The following is a 27805-nucleotide window of genomic DNA, read 5'->3' as shown; positions in this document are numbered from 1 at the left end:
ATTTGCCTGAGAAGTTGAGAAAGATTTCACAGACGTTGTGACATTTGAAATAGTTCTTAAAAGTAAATAGGTGTCTGTAAAGCAGAACAAAACTAGAAGAGGGCATTGAGAGATGAAAGGATTATAAAATTATTATAAAATTATTGAAAGAACACAGCCTGTTTGAAGATCTGTGACTAAAAGCATGATATTCATTTTTCAGAGGATTAAGCTGAGAACAGAGAGGGCCAAGTCTTATAAAGAAAAGCCACATATGTCCTGTGTGGAGTTTATTTCTCAGACATTCAAGACGTGTGTGTGAGTGTGTGTGTATGTGTCTGTGCACATGAGCATGCCCAAGAGATTGATATTAAACAAAGCTATGACATAAATCAAATTGTGATTGGAAACAATGTTTCTTAAACTTAACTTGCATTAGAGTCACATAGGTCAGTGGTCTTTAAACTTCAGCCTGCATGAAAATCACCTAGAGGGCCTGATTCTCAGCCAGGATGCTGGGCCACAACCAGTTTCTAATTCACAGTGTGCCCAGATATTTAGTGAAACATTATTCTGTGTGTTTCCGTGAGGGTGTTTTCTGATACTATCAACATTAAGTTGGCAGACTGAGTAAAGCAGATTGTTCTCCACGTTGTGAGTGGGCCTCATCCAACCTTTTGAAGACATGAATGGAACAAAAGGCTGACCCTCCCTCGAATAAGAGACAATTCTCTTGCCTGATGGCCTTTAAACCGAGATATTGGCTCTTCCTGATTCTGGCCTTTAAACTTGACCTGGGGCATTGGCATTGAGGATTTTGAACTTCCCAGCCTCATTATTGCACGAGCAAATTCTTTATAATAAATCTCTTTATTGGTTCTGAAGCCTATTGATTCTGAATCCTATTGGTTCTCTTTCTCTGTAGAACCCTGACTAAAACAGGTATACTTAGAAATAGAATGCAGGCTAATCTTTACTCATCCTTCACCTCAAGACTGAATCCATGTATTATCCTCTCTATGAAACATTCACTGATCATCGTAGAGAGATTTATTAAGATATTTGGTCTGAGGAACTCATCTCTGTTTCCTGATAGCCAAGTAGGACACTAACAAGGCCTCAACGATTAAGGTCCCAGAAAGGCCTGACACCCAGAGAGCTTGGGAGACTACAGGAGAATCTGAGTATTTATGGAGCTTTTCAGAAAGGTCCTTTGTGGCTTGGAGTAGAATCATGGGACCCTTGTTAGAAATGCTGGCAGTGCTGTTCTGAAAGGGGATGTCAGAGCTGCTTCTTTGCCTGACAACTCGACAGGTGATCATATAGGATGGTGTCCCAGAAGCTGCCCCATGGCAGATGGATCCACTGCAATGCAGATGTATCAGTCCCTTGAACGCCCACTTTGTGACTGAGTCCACAAAGCTGAAGGCTTACTACCATGGTTTCATGTTTTTCTAGCCCCTAAAAACCTTATTGTCACAGTAGTTATCCATAATAGAGTCATCTGCTTACCGTGTCTTCTGCATTAGACTCAAATTCCTCAAAGGCAAAATAATGTCCTCTATATCCTTAGTGCCTATAATACTACATTGCCTAGCAAGTATTCTTTATTAAACATTCTGAGTGAGTTAATTAATGTATACTTTAGGATGAAGATGATAAAGTATACCATACCAAAGTAGTGGAATGGTAGCTAAGAAAGTAGAAAATTCCAAGAGGAAAGAGAATGATTAATATAGTCAAATATCAGAAAGAAATCAGGGAGAGATAAGAAATGAAAAGTACTCATTGGTTTTAGCTATTAGGAAGTGATGACCATAATGTCAGGTTCTGAAGAGCAGTGGGGATAAAAATAAACATTTTCTTGAGTTGAGGCATTAATAAGAAAATGGAGGGAGATGGGAGCTATTTACTTGGGAAAAATATATTAAGAACTATTATTGAGTGCCTACTAGTGGCACTATTTTACTAGGGAGTCATATAAAAGGAAAAGTAAGCCATATCATACTGGTTTGAAAGAATATTTATTATCTAGTAAAAAGAATAAGCCCCTCAAATTTTTACAGATATTTTAGGATCATGGTAGGCAGAATTCTAAAGATGACAGCACAAGATTCCCACTCATTCGTTATTTAACCAAACACTAATCTAAGCACTGCTGGGAAAGGATTTTGCAGATGTAATTAAAGTCCCAAGTCAGTTGACCTTAAAATACAGAGATTATCTGGATGGACCTGACCCGATCAGGTGGACACCATCAAAAGCAGAGACTTTGTCCAGCTGGTGGCAGAAGAAGTCAAAAAGATTCAAAGCACGAGAAGGATTTAACACACTGCTGCTAGCTTGAAGAAGGCGACTGTCATGTGAGAAGGAATGCCGGCAGCTTCTACAAGAGACTTGCCCCAGCTAACAACAGGAAGAATATGGAGACCTGACACCTACGCCCTGAAGGAAGTGGACTCTGCCAACAAGAAGTATGAGCATTAAATCAGATTCTTCCTCAGAGTCTCCAGATAAGAGCCCAGCCCAGCTGACACATGACTACTTCTTTCTAAGGTCTTGCCAAACCTTAACCAGGGAACCCAGTTGAATCCACCTGTACTTCCAACTTACAGAAATCACATGATTATTTGTTACATAACAATAGAAAAATAATAGAAATTACCAAATGGCTGTATTATGGATTACATAGAGGGAAGGCATTGTTACCTGTAACAGAAATATTCCACAGGTATTTATTTAGAAAGTATGTTTCCCCAAGAACTGTGATATGTGATGAGAATACAACACTTTCTATTTCCCTGACCAAAGACGTTTATTGAATTTATCTGATTCTTAATGGTTTCTTTAAAATCATGTCATTACAGTCTTACATCACAGAACAAATTTAAAAAATAAATAGTAAAATAAACTTCAATCAGTTAAAATATCTGAACAATACTTGGGTTCAATGAATATCAGCTTCCCTGAAAGCCTATAACAGAACGATCACAGATCTAGGACTCAAAATATTTAGATTCATACTTTGTATGAGTCTTAATTTCATTATCTATAAAATGAGAATCATATCTGTCCTCTATTTCACAGAGATTTTTGTTTGGATGACATGTCTGTAAAAGTACAGCACACAAGAGCAAGACAGCTACCAGTTATGTTTAGCAGCAGCAGTAAAGGATATTATAGACCAGACCTATGTTTTGTGCCTTCACCATATGACCGGGCAGCTGAATAGTCACTTTGACCTAGAACCACAGGACACAGAAGGCAGAGCCAAACACCATGTAATTAAGAGCTGCATTGCATTTGGGCTCTACCTACATGCTCAGAGGTCTCCCCACTTTTTTCATGACACCCTATACTCTCACATTGGTACTCTAGCGTGGAGTCTGTTCACCTGGAGGAAGGGGCATTGTTTTTTATTTTTTTTCTGTGCAGAGGTGCTTTGCTCTTATTTGCTCTTAAATCCTGGTGCACCGCTTCATCTGCTTAGAGGGACACCTTTCTCTTACTTGCACAGCACCCTAAATTAGGCTAAAAAAGTTCTTTAAGGGGCAGGCCCTGTGGCGTAGTAGTTAAGTTTGGCGCGATCCACTTCAGTGGCCTGGGTTTGCCGGTGTGTGGGTTTCCATCCCAGATGCAGACTTACACCACTCGTCAGCCGTGCTGTGCCGGTGACCCACATACAAAGTAGAAGAAGACTGGCACAGATGTTAGCTCACAGCTAATCTTCCTCAAGTGGAAAAAGAAGAAGCTTGGCAACGGATGTTAGCTCAGGTCAAATCTTTCTCACACACAAAAAAAAGTACTTTAAAACATTAACTTCTAAATGCAATTCCACAGAACAACAGGCTTCTCAGAAACTTACACCAAAAATATTTTAAAAATCTGATTTCAACTCCGCAAAAGACAATGTCAAAAGAATGAGAAGACAAGACATGTACTGGGAGAAAATATTTGAAAAATACATATCTAATAAAGGACGTTTTCTAAAACATACAAAGAACTCTTAAAATTCACTGATAAGAAAACAAACAACCTGATTGAAAAATGGGCCAAGGACCTTAACAGACACCTCACCAAAAAAGACGTACAAATGGCAAATAAGCATATGAAAAGATGCTCCACATACATGTCATCAGAGAAATGCAAATTAAAATGCCACAATATACCTATTAGAGTGGCCTAAATCCTGGGACACTGACAACACCAAATGCTGATGACGATGTGGAGCAGTGGGAGCTCTCACTCATTGCTGGTGGGAATGCAAAATGGTACAGCCACTTTGGAAGATACTATTTCAGTTTCATATAAAACTAAATACACTCTTACCATATGATTCAGTGATGGCACCCCTTGGTATTTACCCAAAGGAGTTGAAAACTGCTGTCCACACAAAAATCTATAGACGTGGTCCATCCAGACAATGGAATATAATTGAGTGCTAAAAATAAGTATTAACTCATTTCCCACATGAACCACTAGCAAATAGTAAAAGAAAAAACAAGTACTTAGGAAGTATATATTTAAGATGTTACTTTAGTAAAAATGGGCATTTTCTTTGGTAATGATGGCAAATAATATAATTTTCATGGTAAACAAACTCATGTGTTTTCATAAACTAGTTTCTACTTGATGCAAACATTATTTGTGCTGAGGTAAGACTGAGAAGCAATTGAAAGTATGGGTTCTGATTGAAATACCTCTGGAGTTAAACTGAAGTTATTTTAAAATAAGTTTCTGTTTTTTCTAACAAATATCATTCTCTCCAGGGTTTCTTCCCTTCCACCTTCAACACATGGAGCCTATTCCCAAGAACTACACAATCTTTTCTGAATCTTTTCAATGTCTTCATCACGTCTTGGTTACTTTAATCTATTCATTCCTTTATTTTTTCAACGAGCCCTTATCATTTGTCCTCAGGTGACTAAGAACATGCAGTTCTACACTTAGTCTAGTTATTTTGAAAAGAAAAATTGACCAGAATGATCACAAATGAACCCACTCATGTATTCTTTATAAAGCTCATTTAAAAGTAATTAGTGAATGCTTATTTTCAAAAAGAATATTATGTTGAAAAAATTATCTAAATGGAAGCCACTTGAGCTAATTTTGCAGATGCAAAAACATGAAAAATTCAAGTAGAATAGAAAAGACTGCAGTATTTGTACTCCAGTTGGCTGTCTCTAGAAGACAGCCACCTATGAACAAATTATGGATTTGTAACAAAGGACATTATAAACTGCATAAGCCATAGGAGCTATCACCCCACACCCACTAGAATGGTTATAATCAAAACGATATATAATAATAAATATTGGTAATGATATAAAGAAATTAGAACCTTCACACACTGCTTTGGGGAAAGTAAAATGTGGTCACTTTGGAAAATAGCCTGTCAGTCCATCAAATGATTAAATATAGAGTTTCCATATGACCCAGCAATCTCACTCCTAGGTATAACCAAGAGAAATGAAGACAGGTCTACACAAAACCTTTCATATTAATGCTCATAGCAGTATTATTCATATTAGGCAAAAGGTGGAAGCTACCCAAATGTCTATCAACGGATGAATGGGTAAATAAAATAAGGTATATCCAAACAATGGAATACTTCTTAGCGATAAGAAGGAATGGAGTGCTGATACATGCTACAATGTGGATAAACTTTGAAAATGTTAAATGCAATAAGCCAGTCACAAAGGACCACATATTGTATGATTCTTTTATATTAAATGCCAATAATAGGCAAATCTATTATTATAGACTAAATGTTTATATCTCCCCAAATTTCTTATGTTGAAACTTAACCTCCAGTTGACGGTCTTAGGAGCTGGGGCCTTGGGGAGGCAATTAGGTCATGAAGGTGGAGCCCCATGAATGAAATCAATGCTCTTATTAAAGAGAGTCCACACAACTCCTGTCTCCTTCCACCTTGTGAGGACATCTCTAGAAGACAGCCACCTATGAACCAGGAAGCAGGTTCTCAGCACCACTGAATCTGCCAGCCCTTGACCTTGGACTTCCTAGTCTCCAGAAGACTGAGAAGTAGAGGTTTGTTGTTTAAAGCCCCTAGTTTATGGTATTTTGTTATAGTAGCCTGAACAGTCTAAAACATCTATAGAAACAGAAACTAGATTAGCGTCTTCCTGGGCATGGGGCATGGGGGCAGGGGAGGACTGGAGGATGATGACTAAAGGGTACACTATTTTTGGAGTAATGAAAATGTTCTAAAATTGATTGTGGTGATGGATGCACAATTCTGTGAATACACTAAATGCCATTGAACTGTACACTTTAAAAATGTGAGTTTTATGGTATTTGAATTATATCTAAATGAAGCTTCAAAAAAAAATTAATGTTTTATACCCTGAGGGCAAACGAGAGAGAGAGCATAATATCATTTTACATAGCACTATTTTCTTTTTTTGTTGTTGTTTAATTTTATTTATTTATTTTTTTCCCCAAAGCCCCAGTAGATAGTTGTATGTCATAGTTGCACATCCTTCTAGTTGCTGTATGTGGGACACAGCCTCAGCACGGCCAGAGAAGCGGTGCATCGGAACATAGCACTATTTTCTAATGTGAAATATTCCTAATTTTTAATATATTTATGGTTCTCCCATGAATTCGTTGAAATCTTTCCCAAATGTATACGTAATTTTCGCAAACAATTCTAAATTTGGGGTAATTGGTACCTTTGGTTTATTCCCAATACGTAAAGAAAGACTTCATTGTCATGACAGTAGATCTATTTTCTTACAGCTCTATCCTAATTTCATTTGAACACAGTCATGTATATCTTCTTGAACTCAGAGATAAATATTGATACTTTTGCTTTTTTTTTTTTTTTTTTGAGGAAGATCAGCCCTGAGCTAACATGCATGCTAATCCTCCTCTTTTTGCTGAGGAAGACCGGCCCTGGGCTAACATCTATTGCCAGTCCTCCTCCTTTTTTTTTTACCCCCAAAGCCCCAGTAGATAGTTGTGTGTCATAGTTGTACATCCTTCTAGTTGCTGTATGAGGGACACGGCCTCAGCATGGCCGGAGAAGTGGTGCGTCGGTGCGCGCCCGGGATCAGAACCCAGGCCGCCAGCAGCGGAGCGCGCGCACTTAACCGCTAAGCCACAGGGCTGGCCCTACTTTTGCTTCTTTTTTATGAACTTAGGTGTTTACCACAATGCAATATTCTGGATGGGCTGGAACAAGAGTCTTCCTCAGCTGTACCTTATAAACTTTTCTTAAAGAGGGCTTAGACTTGCCTGTTGAAATTCCAAGACTTATTCTTTTATTGTAAGTTTTCTAAGTGTTAATTGAAGCTTGAGGAAGAGTGTTACGTTGATAAAATTATTGAAGTACAACAATAGATTTTCATTTATTTTTCTTCTAAACTACAGTACATAAAATACTCTTCTAACTCCTTGATGGCTTAAGGAAGACACAAGCACATGACAGAGCAAGGCTCACAATTAGGAGGTGAACCAAATACTTTGACTCGGTGATGAGAATGAAGTGTTCTTTGATGCCAATTTTCTACCCCTATGCTGGGATTAAAGTAAAGAAAAAGTTATAAGATTTACTCACTGCATCCGACAATGAGTAACTGTATCTAATACATTCTGTGCACTCTGCTAGATCCTGGGATCAAAAATAAAAATGGTGAGTCTTACTCCTGAGAAAATCTCAGTGTAAATCTTCATGTACAAGTGACATCTTTTTCTATGATACATAAAGGAAAGTAGCTTACCATTTTCTGAAGCAGCAACTGTGATGTTATACCATGGAGTTTCTTCCCTGTCAAGAACCTTTGTAGTCTTAATGATTCCAGTATTGGTATCAATGTTGAAAAATCGGTCATCTTCAGCATTGTATTCAATGAAGTACCTAGAGAAAAAAATAGATAAATCATTTTACTTGATGCTGTAATAAAGAAAATAAACTGGAACCAAGGGCAGTGTTAAATCAAATATATTCATATATTTTTAATTTCTATATTTGGCTCTTATGATTTGCTGGGCAACTATGTATTTGCATAGAACTGACATCAATTATTTTTATCTGTCAGTTCTTCATTAATGCTTAGTTCAATTACTAATTCAAAAAATTTTTTAAAAATCCCTCTTACTAAATTCCATGAATAGAATAGTAGATACTACATAAGAGAAACACAATGGTTAATAAAGAAGAGATAAAAAATTGCCTCTGGGAAGTCTATAGTACATTGGAAGAAAAAAAAATTAAGCCTTTAATGAAACTGCTCATTGCTATATGTACAAAATTTTAGGATAACAGGAGATGCCAGAGATTAATTATCTTGGAGCTTTGTTATAGATGAGGTTTGGAGATAAATGTAAAATCAAAAACAAAACATTTCAATTAATTACCTTTGTGTTTCCATCACCTGGCACCTTTGTTTAGTCAAAGAATGAGAAAATAAATAAATGGAAAGTAGGTTGCACTATTGGCCACAAATCTTCTTCCCTCTCCAATTCATGTAATTTTGCAGGATTCTCTCATATTAGGTTTGCCTTCTAGCTTTCTTTTGGCAATACAGTGAGTTGAAAGTGATGGTGTCCTGTTCCTTATTTGACCTGTTCCATGAGACCTTGCATATTTCCTCTTATGCCCTGCCACTGCCATAAGAAGAACACTCCAGGGCTAGTTGACTGGTCCCAGAAAGAAGATGAGAGACACAAGGGCAGAGTTGCTCCTGTTCAGTTTCCCCATCCTAGAGTAAAGCTTTCTAGTAAATGAGCAGATGCGTGATTGAACCCACTGGGGATAAGCAGAGCTGGCCAACAAAAGCCAGCCTAGTTCAGCTGACCCTCAGCTAACTCACAGACACATATACTATGGTTATAAATTACTTTTTTCTATATCCTTGAGTTTTGGGGTTTTACCTTATTCAATAATAGTTACTTAACATAAATATGAATAAACAATATAGTAAAGAATCATAATATGTTCTAGAAATTTTCCAAACTATTTCTAGAACTATTTAAGGAGAAAAGACATGTTTTATTCTTTCTTTAAACCTCTAAAACTTCTTGTCTCTTCCTTAATCTTAACTTAAGTAACATTTCATCTAGACCTGAAGGATAAAAATAAACGGATAATGTGAAAAGTGCTAGGAGAAGAATATTTGAAATATAGGGAACCAAAGTACAAAGATCCAAATTAAAGAAAAAGCTTGACTTGGTTTAGAAACAAATGTATGTTTCAATGTGGCTAGGCAGAATGAATGGGATGGATGGCAGGGGAGTGGGGCGAGCAAGCCCTGTAGCACACAGTAGAGTTTTTACTGTATTAAAAAAGCAATGGGGGGGCCGGCCTCGTGGCTTAGCGGTTAAGCGCATGCACTCCGCTACTCCCGGCCCGGGGTTGGGATCTGGGCGCGCACCGACGCACCGCTTCTCCGGCCATGCTGAGGCCGCATCCCACATACAGCAACTAGAAGGATGTGCAGGGATGACATACAACTATCTACTGGGGCTTCGGGGGGGAAAAAAAAAGGAGGAGGATTGGCAATAGATGTTAGCTCAGAGCCAATCTTCCTCAGCAAAAAGAGGAGGATTAGCGTGGATGTCAGCTCAGGGCTGATCTTCCTCACACACACACACACACACAAAAGCAATGGGAAACTCTTAAGCAAAGGAAATAATAGATCTATTTATGTTCTGGAAAAATCACAGTGGCTACTTTGAATCTTGAATTGTAGAGAGTTAAAAACAATTTGGAAAAAAAAATTATGTCATCTTGGAAAAAGGTGGAAAAAAAGGAGGAAATGGAAAGAAGAGTATAAAATAGTGCTATATATTGGATAGAACCTCTAGAACTTTTTGTTGGAGTGGCATTAGTATAAAAAAGAAACTACAAATGACTCAATTTTTGTGTGTTGTTTGTGCTTGATTTACCGTGTAATTGATAAGGTCATTCACTGAGCTAGATAGAGAAGTAGGGAGAAAACTCCTTTTGAGAGAAAAAGAATTTGAGGCAAAATCAATGATTTTGACATGTTATGCCTACATGTCAATTAGACAAACATGTGGAATAAAAAGCAGGGAATTAGTTCAAATGTGCTTTCTGAACAGGAAATATAAATTTGAGCTATATCAGCCTACATTTAAGGCAATGAGAACAGTACAATCTCATCTGGGAGAGAACTGTAAGAGGAAAGGAAGGGAAAGATTGAGCGCTACAGCACCCAACCTTTTGAGTATAAAGCAGCCCAGCATCTATATAAGAGAAAGTGCTAGCAAAAGCAGTGGAACAGCCCAGGAGAGAAGGGAAACTGGGAAGGTGAGGCTTCATAAAAGCCAAGAAGGGGGAATGTTTGAAGTGGACTATAGTGAATTCTGTTAAGAAGTTGAGTGAGGTTAGTAATGATTGATTGGATTTGGCAAGATGGACATCACTGGTTAACTTGAAAAGAGTAGTTTTAATAAAATATGAGAGCGTGGGAGTTTTATTACAGTGGATTCAAGAGCATACTGAATGTGAATATATGAAGCCATGAGTCGTGACGCTTCATTGGATATCATTACCTGAAACAGAGATCAGAAAAATGGTGCCTCGTGTCATCAGAGAAGTGGGTTGGACAAATTAATTTTTTCTGATATGGAAGATATTAAGCAGTGTCTTCGCTGAAGGGAATGATCATTTTGAAGGAAGGGACTATCTAAAAAGGTAAAATTCATGAGAAGGTGAGCAGGATTGGGTTCCAGAGCACAAATATAGGGATTTCCATTGAAAGTAATAGGGATACTTCTTCTATTTTAGCATGAGGAAAATCTCAGAAGTTGGGTAAATATATAGAATAGGTAATTGTGGAGATGGAAATATTGCAAAATTCATCATACTTTCTGGAACAGAGCATGAGTGTAATTGAAATACAAACCCATGCCTCTCATAGGAGGCACAATGCATTAACAGGGTATGTGGAACATATTACTAAGATGTATAAATTTATATGAACAAACATGGCAGAAGATATTAATAGTACCACATAGATCGAGACTATATAACATTCCAAAAAATCTAGGAGCTCATTTACTGAAAATAACACCCAAAATGAGACAAAATATATCACTTTTAACTGTGTGATCAAAACCAGGAATTGATCGTTGTGCATTGATTGTTCTAATAATAACTATATATTCATTGAAGAAAGTTCAATATGAAAAAGCAATTTAAACAAGAAGTACATACATAAAGCAAATCTGATTCAGAGACGAGACAGTAGATCCAGACACAGAATAGTGGGAAAATCATAGGTCATTGGGCTTTCCCAAAGCATTAGGCCATGGTACACTGAAACTGATTTGCTTTCTTTGACTTGAGTTCATATCACAAGAATACCTTCTAATAATTTCCCACCCCCAGAGGCATGATGCCCAGGATGAGGGCTGAATTGCTTAGAAGATGTGAGAAGTCTTCTCACATGAAAAGGATAGTATTCTTTAAAATTTAAGCAGTTGGCAATCTGGTTATTATATCATCTAAACTTAGTGGCCATTAACCTGTCTTCAAGAAACTTTCCATTTTGGAGTACTCTAAGAACAATGGTTTCTGTATTTGAAAATTAGACCTAAAATTTAAACATATTATTCAACCTCAAAGTTTCCTGCTGCAACAATCAGCAAAGCTCAGATTACATTGCTATCAATACACCCTATGAAATACGGCAGAACATGCCCCACTTTAGAAATCCGATCACTTCAGAACTGTCAGTCTGGAACAAAATGGAGTTTCTTATTTTTTAAGCTAAATTAAGAATCTGAAAATGTGTAGCCTGTTTATTAGAGCAATCCTCTCTCCTTTAGTCACTTCACATAGAGCTTTCTAGTGTAAGTGCTAGTATTAGTGGTTAAGTACTTTTAAAATAAATATGCTTTTTATTTGGATTAAAAAATAAAACCTATATTTAAATATTTTTTAAAATAGTAAGGATAATGCTAGGCCTGTGTCCTCAGACTCAATTACTAATTTACTTCTTAGTTTTCTATGCCACCTAACTCTCTTGGGAAATCAACAATGAAAGGGTTAGATATTGGAGACTGCTTGGATCCAAAGAGTTTTATTCACAGAGTTGCCATTGAATTTGGATTCAAGGAGAACTAAATAGTTCTGCTTAACTACCCTTGGATTTCTGCCTAGCCATAGAAATAAAAACTCAGAAAAGGAGAAAACAGAAATGTGAGAGAAAAGAAACCATTCAAAACTGTTTTAGAGGATTAAATATAGAATCATTCAATGCTAATTATTTAAATTAAGATGTCACATGGGTGCATAAAACTGTTTATCAAACAAATAATAGAAAATAGATGAAAATATTCTCAGTAGGTAACTTTTCAAATAATTTTCATTAAAATCCATTTGTTTCCTTTCACAAACCTTCAAAAAGTAAACACAGCATCTTAATACTTGATGAACTTATATATGAATATTTAGATATTTTTGCAAATGCTATTATTAATTTGACATTTTCAGGGATATCCAGCAAGTATAAAATCACATAACCATTTGCCTAGATGACATAGGTCCTAATTTGGGATTAATGATAAAATCTGAGAAATCAGAGTTTTGAGATTTTTTTTTTTTTGCGAAAGATTGGCCCTGAGCTAACATCTGTTGCCAATCTTCCTTCTTTTTTCCTTTTTGCTCCCCAAAGCCCCAGTAGATAGTTGTATGTCATAGTTGCACATCCTTCTAGTTGCTCTATGTGGGACGCCGCCTCAGCATGGCTTGATGAGTGGTGTGTAGGTCTACACCCAGGATTTGAACCTGTGAACCCCGGGCCACCAAAGTGAGCATGTGAACTTAACCACTACACCACTGGGCCGGCCCCAAGAATTTTTTTTAAGGTTCTAGTCCATAGCTACCAAAAATGAACCAGTGTAAATTAGGCCTAGAGTATATAGAACCGGACAAGACATTTGAAGATAGTCTTCAAATTCTCCTTTCCCCCTTAATATAAGACTGAGAGTATAAAGATGATATGTGAGATAAATAGGAAATACACACATATATGAGTTATTTACAAAAGCAATCTAATAAGAGGTAATAAATGCTAACATTTATGGAACACTTACAATGTACTACATCGTGCTTTAAGTGTTTTCTAAGCATTAGTTCATTGCATACTCAAAACAACTACACGAGATAGGTAATATTTATAGCCCCTTTGTACAGAGGAGGGAACTGAGGCACAGAGTGATGGAGAATTTTATCCAACATCAAGGAGTTAGTTAATACAACAGATTAAAATACAATCTAAGTCTATTAAGTAATATTTATAAGCTCCTTTATAAAAAAGTAGACAATATTTGAGGTTTTATCCATTTATTCAAAAAATATTTATTTGAAGGAGTACAAGAAAGGAACAAAAGACATTAGAAAAGAGAAAATAGCAAGATCTGAGAATTATTTAGACATCTGATTTAGTTAGGGAAACAAGAAAGCAAAAAAGAAAAAGGAAAGAAATATTTGCAAACTAATACAGTCGACGCACAGAGATTAAAATCAGAGGTCAGAGTAAAATTCTAAGCCATAGGAGGCTTCAGGAGAGATGTGGTTTGATCAGTCCTGAAGGATGAGTAATAGTTATCTAAAGAGTTGTGCATTAGAAATTATCTAGAAAGTATGAAATTTAATAATTTTATATGAGACAGAGAGAGAGGTAGAGACAGAGAGATAAAGATATCTTAGATCTGGCTTCAGAAATGGGATGGTATTTTTCAGACCACTGTTCTGGTATTGGCTACTAGTCTAGTAAGAGAGAAAGAGAGCGAGACTTTATGTTGTGGGTTGTAGATAAGATACAAACAGAAGTTCCCGCCTTCACCCACACATTGGTGTTCCAGTCAATATTACTGCCCCTGTACACAGGGCTACCCTTGAGTAATATGCTCTTACTTTAAAATAAAATTTTCTTAGATGAGGAATAAAAATTGATTCAATCATATCATCAATTAAGCCATTGAGAGAATGTAACTATTCTCACTGTAGAAGAGATGACTAAAGATGCTTAGTGGGAAAAGTTCAACTCACAGTGCATTTTGGAAGGCTGAAATGTGTAGATAGGAAAAAGAATACCAAGAGCGCTTGAATTATTAGAGAGCATTACACATGCCCTGGGCTCTTGAAGATAAGAAGAAAGAAGAATGCATAGTGGGATTTACCAAGAACAAATTTCCCAATTTTCAGATATCTTACAGGTAAGAACCTCTCCAGGCCACCGAAAAAACATCTCCTACATTCTCTTCCTCCGTGTACAGTAAGTTGTAGATCTTCGCCTTGATTTATTCAGAATGTAAGGATAAATTCTATGGAAATTTTTTTCTAAAATAGATCCAGCATATTTCTTTCTGATTGCTGTAAAGTTACTATTCAAAGATAATATTAAAAATTTTAACTATGGGTAAAAATATAGACAAATCCCGCTTATAAATCAGTATGAAAAAGAAGTCAAGATAGGGAAATATACTCATGTAATTCATACTACAGCTCTTCATTCTACGAAAAATGTTAATTGGGCACTTCAATAATTTTCTTTTTCTTGTACTAAATCAAGCAGTGTTCTATGTCTTTTACTTTACAATGTAGAGAAACTCTAAAATTAAGAGCAGTTTTGTTCTTGAGATGCTCGAGTTAGCGCGAGACTTCCCTCTCTTCGGCATCCCTTTTCCCCCAGTGTAGGAAATGCATCCATGCAAATAGTAGACCCCAGGTGCTGGTATTTAATCCATGGCTTTCTGAATATGTAAAACCTTCATCTGTTTCCTACTTTGTGATACTTGACTTCTGTAAATGCAGTTTTAAAAAATTATTATTAGTAGTTGAAATATATGAGAGGCAGCATATTGTGGCGTTAAAGAAACAGAGTTTTTGGAGTAAAGCAAAACTGGTTTTAAACTCTAGATCTGCCACTTTATTACTATGTAAATTTGGGCAAATTACTTTCTGAGCCTTAGTTTCTTCATCTGTAGAATGAGACTAATAAGACAGACTTTTTAGGTTTCTTACAAAGGTTTTTGGCATACTGTATAAAGCACATGACCCACAGACAGCAAACAATGAATGATCGCTATTTTTAATAGTCACATGATAAAGTCGCATTTCCAGAAAGTTCTCTAGTTTCTCCTGTCCAACATAGGATTTCTCATCTCTCAGTAGCTAATCAGGAAATTCCTGAATTCCATTTGCAGCATGCCAGAAAGTGAACACAGCCTGTTTAAATCAAGGGCCTCTTCACCACTGATAAACAGCCTGGTTCTGATTTTATTTTTGAAAAAGGTGATGATTACATTGCTGCAAATTGCACATTCTTGTTTTGAGTTGAAAGAGACAAAAACTAGACATGGAATGCTCTTAGAAATCTGAAGAGTCTCACTAATAGTTTAGAAAATTGAAATACAAAGACTGAAATCAGAAAGCTTTTCACAAATGCCTGGAAGACTCAAACTCCCTTTCATTATCAGTTCTACAAACTTGGAGTTAATTGCATTTCAGGGCACATGGCGAGGTACATCTTTTCAATGTGCATTTCCATAATTAGTACAAACATTTGATCCCCGAGAAAAGTGGAAGTATAAGGCTTGCTTTTGTGTTTGTTAATGTTTTCTGTTTTTTATTCACTGTTTGCACCTAGAGGCCCATGTGAATGACACATTTTTATAAAATCAAGAATAAATATTATGTAAATTATGCCCCCAAACAGCAGCTATGGAGTCTAATTATTTTAAGGCAGCTTTAGAAGGATTCATTTTAGTTGTCTAGGCAAAACAAAGCAGTAAGAATAATGCATATGCTAATGGATTTATGCTTCTCAGTATTAGCATTTGGAGAAAACATACCAATTATCTGCACCCTGACAACTGGGAGAATGTATGTAACATAGCGGGTATTCAATTAAATACTCCTGGTAACATGGAGCAATTACAGAGGCAGTTAATAATATCATGGGATAATCAGTTATATACAAATAATTTATTTTATTAAATAAAATGTATATATTGAAATATTCACATGACTATGCATGCATGTTAAACATACATACTGGCATGCATTTCCCAAAAATATGTTTTTAAAATTTCTTTTCAGGAGTATTATTAGCACTCCAGTTTTACCAATCTACCAGCCAGTTTGGTTTACCCTGTATCAGGGTTTCTCAACCTCAGCTCTATTGACATTTTGGACGAGATAATTCTTTGTTGTGGGGACCCTCTTGTGAATGGGATGATGTTCAGCACCGTCCCAGGCCTCTACCCTCAGATGATAGCAGCTAGCATTTCTCTGCCAGTTGTGACAACCAAACATGTCCTCTGACATTGTGAAATGTCCCCTGCTGGAGGGGATTTTGCCCATAGATGGGAACCACGGTTCTACGTGGAATGGCTGTATTTGTGTTTGTTGCAATACATAGAGCAATACTGAAAGAAGTTTGCCCTTGACCTCAAATTTCCCCCTTTGGCCTACCTTTTTGGCACATATATTCCACCCTTCACAGCATTTTGAAAATTCATTATTATTTATTTTGAAATGCAAGTCTTCCTGTCATTGTTTTGACTAAAGTTACTCCCACATCTCTGTTTTCTTTTCTCCCCCCATTGACATTGCTGCTAGAATAAATTTCAAAGACTTCTGCTTAGCACAAAGCCTTTTGATGATCTCGCTCTAGCTTCTCTCTATGAACTTGGTACTTGCCATTCCCACACAGGGAGCCTAAGCCTTTCATATACACAACAAACTACGTTTCCTCCCTTTCTCCTTCAACAGTCTACGTCCTAACCTGTGTTTTCAGCCTCAATTCAATATTCCTCAACTCATTGTCTCCAGAAGAAGTTGGGTGCACTTGTTCCATGCACACTTTTATAGTAGCTTTATCTCCCTTAGCAAAGCATGTAATTTTTTTTCAAATTTATCTCTGCATTGGACTTCAAGCTGCTCTGTGTGTGTATATGTGTGTGTATGCATGCACAGGTGTTTAATTTCTTTATCATGAGAACTATTGCAATACTGGCATATGATATGTGCTTTAAATATCACTTTTAGAAATGAATGTACCCCTCACCTCTTTTAATTAAAAATTACAGAATACACCATTAACATCAAACTTCAATTTTCAAAAGAAACTCTTGCCAATGTTTATCAAACATTTTCCCATCAAACTAATAGCATGAAATATTTTTATTCTCAAAATGCTTCAGCTTCTTTTGGTAAAGAATGACCACATTTGTAAATAGCCTTCATGATGCTACAGTTTTTAACAGAGTTAGACAAATTTTACTCCTTGTTAAGTATCAAATATATCATTAAAATATGACATTCTATGAAATGCGGAAGCATAGTGGGCTTTCTTCTGGTTGGACAACTAAACATATTGACTTCTACTTCCATCCCTTAATTAGAGATCAATTTCTATAACTGGGTTTGTGCACATTATTTTGTATACTCTGCCTGTCCTGATTCTTCTAGCAACGTCCAGCTCTTGCTTTCACTGTGACAGAGGGGTTATCAATTGACAAGGTGCTGTTTCTGCACTCATAGATGGAGCAGGATTGTTGAATATATATATATTTGTGTATAGAAAATTGTTTCTCTCCATGCATGGGTGCTGGTGACATTTTTAAAAGACTGAAACAATCATGCTTATATAAAAGGAAATTGAGAGTCTTTACATAGATACCGAGGAGAATGGTTACCATGTTAGCTTCTGTGAAAATGAATGAGAACTAAACAGAGTGAGAATGAGGACTTGATGGGAAAAAGAAGACAGATTTGTTAAGGATTTCAAGTTTTTTAAGGCCTTAGGATTATCCAAGGGTATAAATACAAGGTAACTAAAGAGTCTTATCCATTTCTGCAGAAATTCTTCTATTTTTGTCATAATTGAGGAAAAAAAGAGCACTTTTCTGATTATGTAAGGAAAGCTTTAATTATCTCTAATGCATTACATACTAAACTAATAAAATATTGTTTAGTGAGCACTTGTGTGCTGGGCACTGTGCTAAGTATTTTATTTAATCTAATTTAATTCTATCAATGTATCTATGCATCATCATTATTCCTTGTTCTTATATTTAGAACTTGAGATTCAGCAAGGTAGAATGACTGTGTATGATCACACAATTGTTAAGACATCACAATTCCCACACGGATCTCCTTCTCTTCAGAGTCCAGTCTCTAAGTCAGCATTCTGTGCTGGACAAATTAGGAGTTATCGAGTGACTACTAGGTGTAGGCTACTCTGCTTAGCACTTTATGCACATTGCTTCATGTGTTCCCACAATGACTCTGAGAGATAGACAAGAGTTTGCTTCTTTTACAGATAAGGGTAGGTGATTTTCTAAAGGCACACAGCTGTTGCGACAGAACGAGAGTCAGAGATAAGCATTATTCCCAAATCCTCACTTTTTGCACTGTATCTATACTTCCCATCACTAATGGACCAAACATTCTCTAGTTTGTGATTAAATATTTCTACAAAAACTTTTCCAGCCAATTATGCTCACATCTATTAAATTAAATGGAAAAATTACTCTGTGTGGTCAACAATACATTCATAGAGATATGTACATATACTCTTAATTTAATAGAAATCCATCTGCTACATTATTCCATAAAGAATCAGTTAATATTATTTAATTATATCAATAAAAAAACATAGAAATAAAATATTTTAAGTATTATTTTCTTCATTTTAAATTCTGTGAGAGGCAATAAAAATGTTTATATGTCTAAAAGTTGAAGCATACCGTACCTCACTAAGCTGTTGGCACTGTCTGGATCTTGTGCCAAAACTGTGCCAACGACAGTCCCAATCCTGGCATTTTCATAGACTTCCATGATATAAGAAGGCATGGAAAATAGTGGTGGTTCATCTACGTCTCCGACAATGATCTTCAGCATGGTAGCATCTTTAAAAGGACCCAAGTGCGAAAAGCGAAAATCAAGATGTGTATTTGCTCCTTCTATGTTGAGGGTATATGACTTCTTTTTCTCATAGTTCAGTGGCTGTGGGAAAAAAATAAGATTTCCAGTATTATGATTGCCATCACTTTTCATAAGGCATTTTTTTCCATTTTTGAAAGAAACAAATAAATATGGATAGATGTGTTAATCTCTTTTCTTTTAAAAACAAACTATTAAGTTTGTCAACAATAACATCTAAAGCAGAAATCATGGAAACTCGTTTCTGAAATATTTGTGATTTTTCACAGCCATAAATATGATGATAACCAGGTACAAAAGGATATTTCCCATAAGCAAACAAATATTGCTTTTTGGAGACTCTTAATCTTAGTCTCTTCTAGTAACTTCTTTCTATCTCCTCTTGAACCTACGTTATTAATCTTAAAAATATTTGCTACCAATTTGTTAAATTTAAAACATAGACTTTTTTGCATTTTGCATTTAAACAATTTATCTCGTATCATTGATCTTTATCTTTATCATCACCTTACTTTCACCTTGCTGGTTTTAAACTCACTATTTTATTTTAAAATCTGATAAATTTTTAAGTTTTCAATTTAACAATTTTTCTTGGAATTTTAGCAAAATATTTTATACAGACTTCTGAATTTCATTTTTAGTGTTGTAATTGTAACTATTTTCTGTTTGCTGGTAATACCATTTCATGTGTTTGTTTTGTTGTTCATTTCTTTATTATATCATGATTAATCAACTTTGTTTTTTAAGTTATAGCCTTCTTTTTGTTTATTTATACCAGTTAATTTTTAGCTTTGAGTCTATATTAATAGTTTCTCATAATTTTTTAGTTTTTTTTCTAATATGTTTTTAACCCTTCAGTCAACATTTACTTTTCTTCTATTAAGAATATATGTCAGGAGTCATGAATTTGACTTAGCATACAATAATGAATAAGATCAGTTTGGTCTTTTGTTCCAAGGAATATATGGCCTGATGTAGGATATAAAATAGTTAACAAATATTTTACAGCACATGTTTAGTGCTATAAGACATACTAGGTATCATGGAAATAATAAGGATACAAATTCAGATACAGGGGTACATTTGAGCAGCTAGGTAATGTTTCCAAGAGGAAGTACTTTTTCAGATAAGAACTGAATGTTTGGAAAGTGTTAAAAATGATGCACATAATAGACTCTGTGACCCAAATGAGCTTGGATTTAGGACTGACAATGTCAAAAGTCTTATGGTGAGGGCCGGCCCCGTGGCTTAGCGGTTAAGTGCACACGCTCCCCTACTTGTTGCCCGGGTTCGGATCCCGGGTGCGCACCGACGCACCGCTTCTCCCGCCATGCTGAGGCCGCGTCCCACATACAGCAACTGGAAGGATATGCAACTATGACATACAACTATCTACTGGGGTTTTGGGGAAAAAAAAAAGAGTTTAAAAAAAAAAAGTCTCGTGGTGATGTTAGCATAGGTGATCCAGGGACCAAACTTTTATTTTGAGCCTGGTGAAGTATCCACTAATGCTGGTCTTCCTGATTAATATCTATACGAAGGAGCAGAAAAGATATTTTTCATCCCTATTTCTGCCACTGATTTTGACTAGTCCTGCAGCCTTCTTTCTTAGCAAGATCAGAGGATGATCATTCCTAAGGGAGGAACTCAGGTATTTTCCTTACCCTAAGAGCCCAGGAGAAGCTGATTAGAAGGTGCGTCCTTAATGGAATTTTATAAACAGAATGATCGGTTCTACTGATGATTATTTCCCTTATGTCCTCCGAGTTGCCTTGGAAAACTGGCTTTCACATAGATTGCAGATTGCATAGAAGGGAAAACAATCATTTAATTTCCAAACCAGATATTAAGAATCTCAAATCTATAATACTTCTCAAGGACATGGATGAGACTGGGCCACTATAATATTTTACAAGTTTTTGTAAGACAAAATAATTTTTTAAATCTTAAAAACTCAAATTCTCAAAAGTGAACTATGTATACAATATATATACATTTATATATGATAAAATATTATATATTTTAGGTATATATTTTTTAAAGAAGAGTTAATTGATTCTGCAGTTTATGACCCACCCCTTGGGAACCATTTCCTGCTGAGGGAATTTAAACCAGAAATGAATTGTCAAGGTAACTAACATCCATCTTGTTCGGGGAGTTGCATAACTCCTAGTTGGAGTGACAGATTGACTACATTTTTTCTTTCCTTGACGCCTTTCTTCTTAACATTGGTAAATGGGAATCTGTCTTTGACTAATTCAATAAATCTCAATGAAATTTAAATAACCTGCCCTAGAAATGGTACACATTTGCTGCCTAGCAGGAATTGGGTGAATGGATATGGTTCCACTTGGCACAGAGGAGGAGGGACTGCTGGAATCCGGGAATTTTGCTCATGGCAGGTTTACCATTTGTTTGAGAACAATGTAATCTTTTAGAGTCAACCTGTTGCATCTGGTAGACTTTGTAATGACTAAGGTTCTTCTCTTTGAACATGAATGTTTGAGACCTTAAAACTAAAAAATAGGATGTGTTTACTAGAGATGCTTAACATTTCTTTCTCATGATAACACAGGATTTTAAAACATTCATCTCTATTTATTCATTGTAGGCTTTTACATCTTTCTGACTCTCAATGACATTTGTGGAAGTAATTTTGGCCACCTCTACCCCATCAGATGTTGTTTTCAAGCTGTGCATCCAATATGACAGGCATCTCTTTTTCCATTTTTCAGCATGTCCCTTGGCAAGTTAGATGTCATTTATCCTGATACTAACCTACCTACTGCTAAGGTGCAGGCTGTTGATGCGGGCACATGGATTCGTGTTTGTGATCATCTAATGCATATTTAACTATCCCAAGGCAGGGATAGTCATTTTGAAGGACTTGTTTGCCAGGACTGGCAGACAGATGAATAGGGGCCCATCTGGAGCCACTAAGAAGTGAGACGATTATTTCAGGTTGGGACAAAAATTTAGAAGCAGATAATTTAATGCAAATAGAAGTATTTTAACAACCTCATTTATGAAGAGAAACTGGCAGTGCTGAATTTCATGCATAGAAAAACTGGGAAGAAATTATACCCATTCATTGGAGATACTAGAATTATGTATATAATTTAAAGCATGTTAATTCTTTCTATAGTATTACAACTAAAATAGCATATTGAGATTGGATTAGGATTACCATTATTATTTTTCCTATTACTGTAATCCTGGCAAAGCATCCATATATTCATCACCCATATAGTTTAAATAGATCCTCCAGTAATTTCCTAGTAATCATTTGCTCCTGGGAAACTATTTAGAGCTCTATCTGTGGGTTTCATTTTCCTTAGTTACCAGCATATTTTTTTTTACCTAAAAATAGTCAATTAAAAATAGTATACCAGACGAGCCAGCCTGGTGGTGTAGTGGTTAAGTTCACCCACTCTGCTTCAGTGGCCCAAGGTTCACGGGTTCAAATCCCAGGCATAGACTTAGGCACCACTTATCAAGTCATGCTGTGGTAGGCATTCCACATATAAAGTAGAGGAAGATGAGCATGAATGTTAGCCCAGGGCCGATCTTCCTCAGCAAAAAGAGGAGGATTGGCAACAGATGGTAGCTCAGGGCTAATCTTCCTCACCAAAAAAAAAAATGTATACCAGAAACAGTGAAACCTATTCATCTAATACCTGGTTTTGATGAGAAGATAGTGGAGGGACAAAATTTAAAATAAAAGAGAATTTACTAGGTTATTGAGTTACTGTAGAAAGCAATAACATGAACTGTCTGGCTGAGAGTTTATAAAACACAAAACATACATTTTTCTTGTCTTAAAACAAAAACAAATACAGAATAATGCCAGAAACGTGAGGCATACTATGAACTTGATAAGGCAGTTGTAGAGCCGGAGATTGTTCATGAACATAAGAGTTTTTTGTTTTGTTTTGTTTTGTTTCTAGCTCTATATTAAAATGCCAACTGTCCATGCTTTTAGCTCTTTGTGGCTGGATTCTGACAATATTTCAGATAGATCAGCTGATTAAAACAGTCAAGCTAAAGAAAGAATTGGGGAAAGAGTTCTTTGTTTTAGAGCTGCTTGAAGACTCTTTGAAAGAGTAGGGTCCAGTCTTTGATAATTTGTTGACCATTATTTACTCCATACATCTTGCCTCATCAGGATATTTGGTGTTGGGGTTGGGGGTTGATAATTTGAATATAGTTTATCCCATTTAACAAAATCTCAGAACTATGCAAAGTTTCTCTTTTTGAAATACTGCAAGTCTGGATTATCATTTCAGTGCTTAATATGAGAAGTAGGTAAGCATAAGGCAAAGTTGTTCTGCTGGAAATCAATATAATATTAATGTTTAAGGGTTAGAATTCCAGGAACACTACCAGATTCCTTTTTTCAGTTTTATAGAATTTTCCTTGGGATTAAGTCCCTGGAAAGTCTCAGTTGTGGTCCAAGCTCTGTGAGTTGAAAACAAAAGCTCCCACATCACTGATGCTAATACTTAGTGCTATGATTGGCGTTACCAAATTTAGTAAATTAAAATTATTTTAAGTGGAGTATGTGTCAACTATCACATGGGTCATACTTATACTAAGAAATTATCATTTATCTGAAATTAAAATTTAACTGGTGCCCTTTATTTTATCTAGCAACGCTAACTATGATACAATCATGATGATCATAGTTGGCAATCAAATACATCAGCAATACATAATTACCAACAAACATGACATGGATATATATTGGCAACTCTCACCTTTGAAAAAAATTAAATTAACTTTAACCATATGAAATTGCTGATATCAACAATGTATGACATACACAAAAGGTAATTTCATATATGTAATTTCATATGATTCAGCCTAAAATATCTGTTTTTCTAACATTGAACCATCCAAGCATTCCTGGAGTAATCCCACTTGTGATGTGTTTTGTTTTACTGGCTTGGTGTTTATAATGGTTCTACGGATACTCATAAATGAGGTTGCTTAATATTCGTATTGGTTTATTAGGTTTTTGTGTTAATGTTATCGCATTAATTTCCTAGGCTGCCATAACAAATTACCACAAACTCGGTCCTCAAAACAACAGAAATTTATTCTCTGGCAGTTCTGGGGACCAGAAGTCTGAAATCTGGCAAGGCAGAGTTCTCTTGGGGGCTCTAGGGGATAATCTGTTCCTCATCTTTTCCAATTTCTGTGACTGCCCTGGCATTCCTGGGGAAGCAGACACCCCAGCATGGTTAGGAATTCACTTTGCGTCCTAATTCAACCACTTGCAGGATGAGACTCCAGGGTTACTGTTCAGAAATCTCACCTTTGCAGCAATGGGCCCTTCAGATTTCTTTCAGGGAAGACATAGAAGATTTCAGTCAATTCATGCCAAACACAGAGGCAGTGACCAGTAGGGCTGTGGGCTCAGAGGGCAGAGCCACAGAAGGTTATTCTCAGGACTTGAAACCTATGGAATTTGCTGTACTGGATTTTAAACTTGTTTGGGACTAGCAACTTCTTTATTCCTTCCATCTTCTTCCTGTTGGAATGTAAACATCTATAACTCTTATCCTATGCCTGACACACTGTCGTATTTTGGAAGCAGGTAACTTGTTTTCTGGCTTCACAGGTCCACAGATGAAGAATTTTGTCCTAGAATAGAACCTATCCAGAGTATCACCCATTCCTAATTCAGACGATCTAGACTATGGGGTTTAGAACTTTTGAAGTGATGATACTTTGATGAGATGTTGGACTTAGAATTGATGTTGCAATGAATTGAGACTTTTAGGGATGTTGGGATGGAATGAATATATTTTATACATGGGATGGAGATGAATTTTGGAGGGCTAGAGGGCAGACTATAGTGAGCTGAATGGCAGCCCCCAAAAACATATGCATAAAGCAAAAAATGCAATTACCTTGTATAGTAAAAGATGAAAGGACAAGTTAATCCTGGATTATCCAGGTGTACGTTGAATCCAATCGCCATTATCGTTAGAAGTGAGGCAGAGAGAGATTCAGCAGAGAAAATAGGATGAGGTAATGTGACCACAGAGGCAGAGATTAGAGTGATGAGGCCACAAGCCAAGGAATGCCTGGAGCCATCTGAAGCTGGAAGAGGCAAAGAATGGATTCTCCCCTAGAGATTATGGAAGAAGTGCAGCCTAGCTAACATCTACCTTGATTGCAAACTTCTAGATATCAGAATTGTGAGACAATTTATCTGTGGTTTTAAGTCACACAGTTTGTGGTAATTTGTTACGACAGCCCTAGGAAACTAATACAGCTTTCTTTGCTTTGTATAAAACCACAGTGGAGATCTTCATTCTTTCCTTTCTTTTTAGTGTGCTGGAATTGTATAAATTGTATGGGAATTGGAAAGGTGGTTCTTTCACAAGCTTCTCACTTTTTTCTATGTATTTTCTTTTTCTTTGCAGTTGCTTTTAGCATCTTACATAAAAATATTCTCTACATGGAATTTATTTGTGTAGAATTAAGAAAAGATTATGTTACACTTTTAACTTTTCTCACGATTTATTTTCTAGAATTGCTCTGTGTTTGTCAATAAGATTAGTTAAGACTTATTTACTATATTGTTTTATTTCCAAAAAAACTAAAGTTTTTCAATTAAATATATCATATTTCTGTTTTCTAAGCTCCTTTTGTGGTGTTACTTCATCTTTCTGCTTTTATTCTTCTTTTCTATTTTTCAGTCATATATTTCATTCATCTAATTTTATTTTTTTCTGTCTTTAATATATTTAGGATTATAAACATACTCTGAGAAGTGCTTATTCTGCATCCCATGATTTCTATCTATATTCTTTTTCATTATCAATTTTTTCTAGAAATTCTGCAATTTCAGTGTGTATTGTTTTCTTTGATGTGCCTGTTATTGTTGACAAAGGTTACTGTTGTTGTTGTTGTTGTTAAATTTCCAGGTTGAGGAAATTTTTTGTCTTCTGAGTATTTTTATTAATTTTTAGTTGCATTGCCTTTGGATGAGAGCATTTTATCTGTACTATTTTGTCTTTTGGGCACTTACTGAGATATTCTTTGAGGATAAATATATGGTCAATTTTACTACATGTTCCACGAACACTTGAAATAAAAGATATAACTTCAGAATACAGAGATTGATATATATCAACCTTCTTATTAATTACATTATTGAGTTATTCACATTTTTAAAACTTTATTTGTTATGGACAGAAATAGGTGTGTTATAGTCTCCTTCTGCGTGTCTGGTTCTATACATAGCTTCTTGTATTTTTTTGTATTCCAATATTTTTATTGTAATACAAATATTAATATAATATTTATTAATACAAATCAATATAATATTAATGATATTAATAAATATAATCATTATTTAATTAATCAATTTTTGAATATAGTTAATTACATAAAATTTATATAATATTTATAATACATTGCTTTGCGAATGTTGTTGCTGTGCAATGCGCTGCATAAATATCTACCCGTATTGTATACACATTGTCAATTGCTCTCTTTAGAATTATAAGGTCTCTTGTGTATTTTTATGATTTCAGTTTGGATTCCAACAAGGTGGGCGTTAAAATCACATCTCTTACTTTCCTTATTATTTATGTTGTTATTCTTTTATTTTAATCTTAATTTCTTTGTTTTACATGTCTCTAGTTTCGTTGTATGAAGTTCTCATATTTCTGTTTTTAGAAAAGTTTACATTTTTGTTCTAGTGACTAATTTTATGGTTTAAAATTTGGGTAATATGCTTAATCTGTGTTTCTTTTAATAGCAATTATTAGTACTCTACATAAAACTGATTCAAAAAAGCGTTTCTTTTTTCTCCCACGTTGCTTACATTTAAATAGCATTTTTTAACCTTTGTATTCTTAAGTTGCTTGTAGACCTAATATTTAAATTATTGGCTCTGAGTTATATTTTTTGATTCCTAGCTAGTACTATTGGAGCAATCCATGGGTTTATTTCACTTGTAATCTTGTTTTCTTATTATAAGAGGTATTGTTTCTACATTTTTAGGACACATACTATTTACATTCTGATCCATCACCCTGGTCCTGATGTTAATTGTACTTGCTGTTCTACTTGTCATTTTCCTTTAGTAACCACAGCTATTTTCGTTAGAGGATGTATTCCCCAAGACAATATTCCCTCATTTATTTAATTTCAAAATTGTTTGCCTGTGATCTCCAGGCTTGAAGGACAATGTAGTTGGATACAAAGCCCTTGACTCACATTTATTTTCTTGAGTCTCTGGTATATTGCTCCATGCATGATTAAAAATAATCTCCCATGCAAAGATTTCCCTGACCCTCCTCCATCTTTGAAAAATTAGCTCTTTTTTATCTGTGAGCACATACCGATTTAAGTAAACCTATACCATTAGCGTTTGACATCTTGTATTACAACGCTGTTTCATGTTCACTCAGTTTTCCCTAAGAGAAAGAATATTATCTAATTTATCTTCATATTTCAGGTATCTGGCATAATTCCTAGTACATGGTGGGTGATTAATAGCTCTTCCTCAATCTCAAATACAGCTGTGTTTAGAGTGCAGAAAATTGCTATTACACGCTTTACATATGAAAGATGAAAAATTCTATATTATTTCTAAAATATGAATAGGTAAAACTATATGTGACCTAACCAATGAACATAAATTAACTTATTTAATCATCACAACACCTCTGTGAGGTATAATTGTTTCCCATTTATAAATGAGGAAATCAAGGCACAGAAAATTAAGAAGCTTGCCCAGGGGCCACAGCCTGTAAGTGGTATACTTAGGATTTGAACTCAGGCAGTGGACTCTATAGGCTGTGCCCTTAAGCACTATGCTATACTGCCTGAAATCTAATTAGCACATAAATTCTG

The 27805-nt window shown here is 35.6% G+C and overlaps 1 protein-coding gene across 2 annotated transcripts in view; it reads right to left on the bottom strand.

The window, feature by feature from the left end:
- The window catches only part of CDH18 (cadherin 18), a 305318-nt gene that overhangs the window by 61963 nt on the left and 215550 nt on the right, over positions 1–27805 (bottom strand). For both annotated transcript variants that reach the window (XM_058564305.1, XM_058564306.1), the window contains exons 6-7: positions 18738–18991; positions 7725–7861 (exon numbers count right to left, since the gene is read on the bottom strand). In XM_058564305.1, the coding sequence (XP_058420288.1) occupies positions 7725–7861; positions 18738–18991 (391 nt within the window). The remainder of the gene's footprint in view (positions 1–7724; positions 7862–18737; positions 18992–27805) is intronic.

This window comes from Diceros bicornis, chromosome 20 (genome assembly GCF_020826845.1).
Source record: "Diceros bicornis minor isolate mBicDic1 chromosome 20, mDicBic1.mat.cur, whole genome shotgun sequence".
NCBI classification, from domain to species: Eukaryota; Metazoa; Chordata; class Mammalia; order Perissodactyla; family Rhinocerotidae; genus Diceros; species Diceros bicornis.
This window is presented reverse-complemented; position numbering and strand designations above follow the sequence as displayed.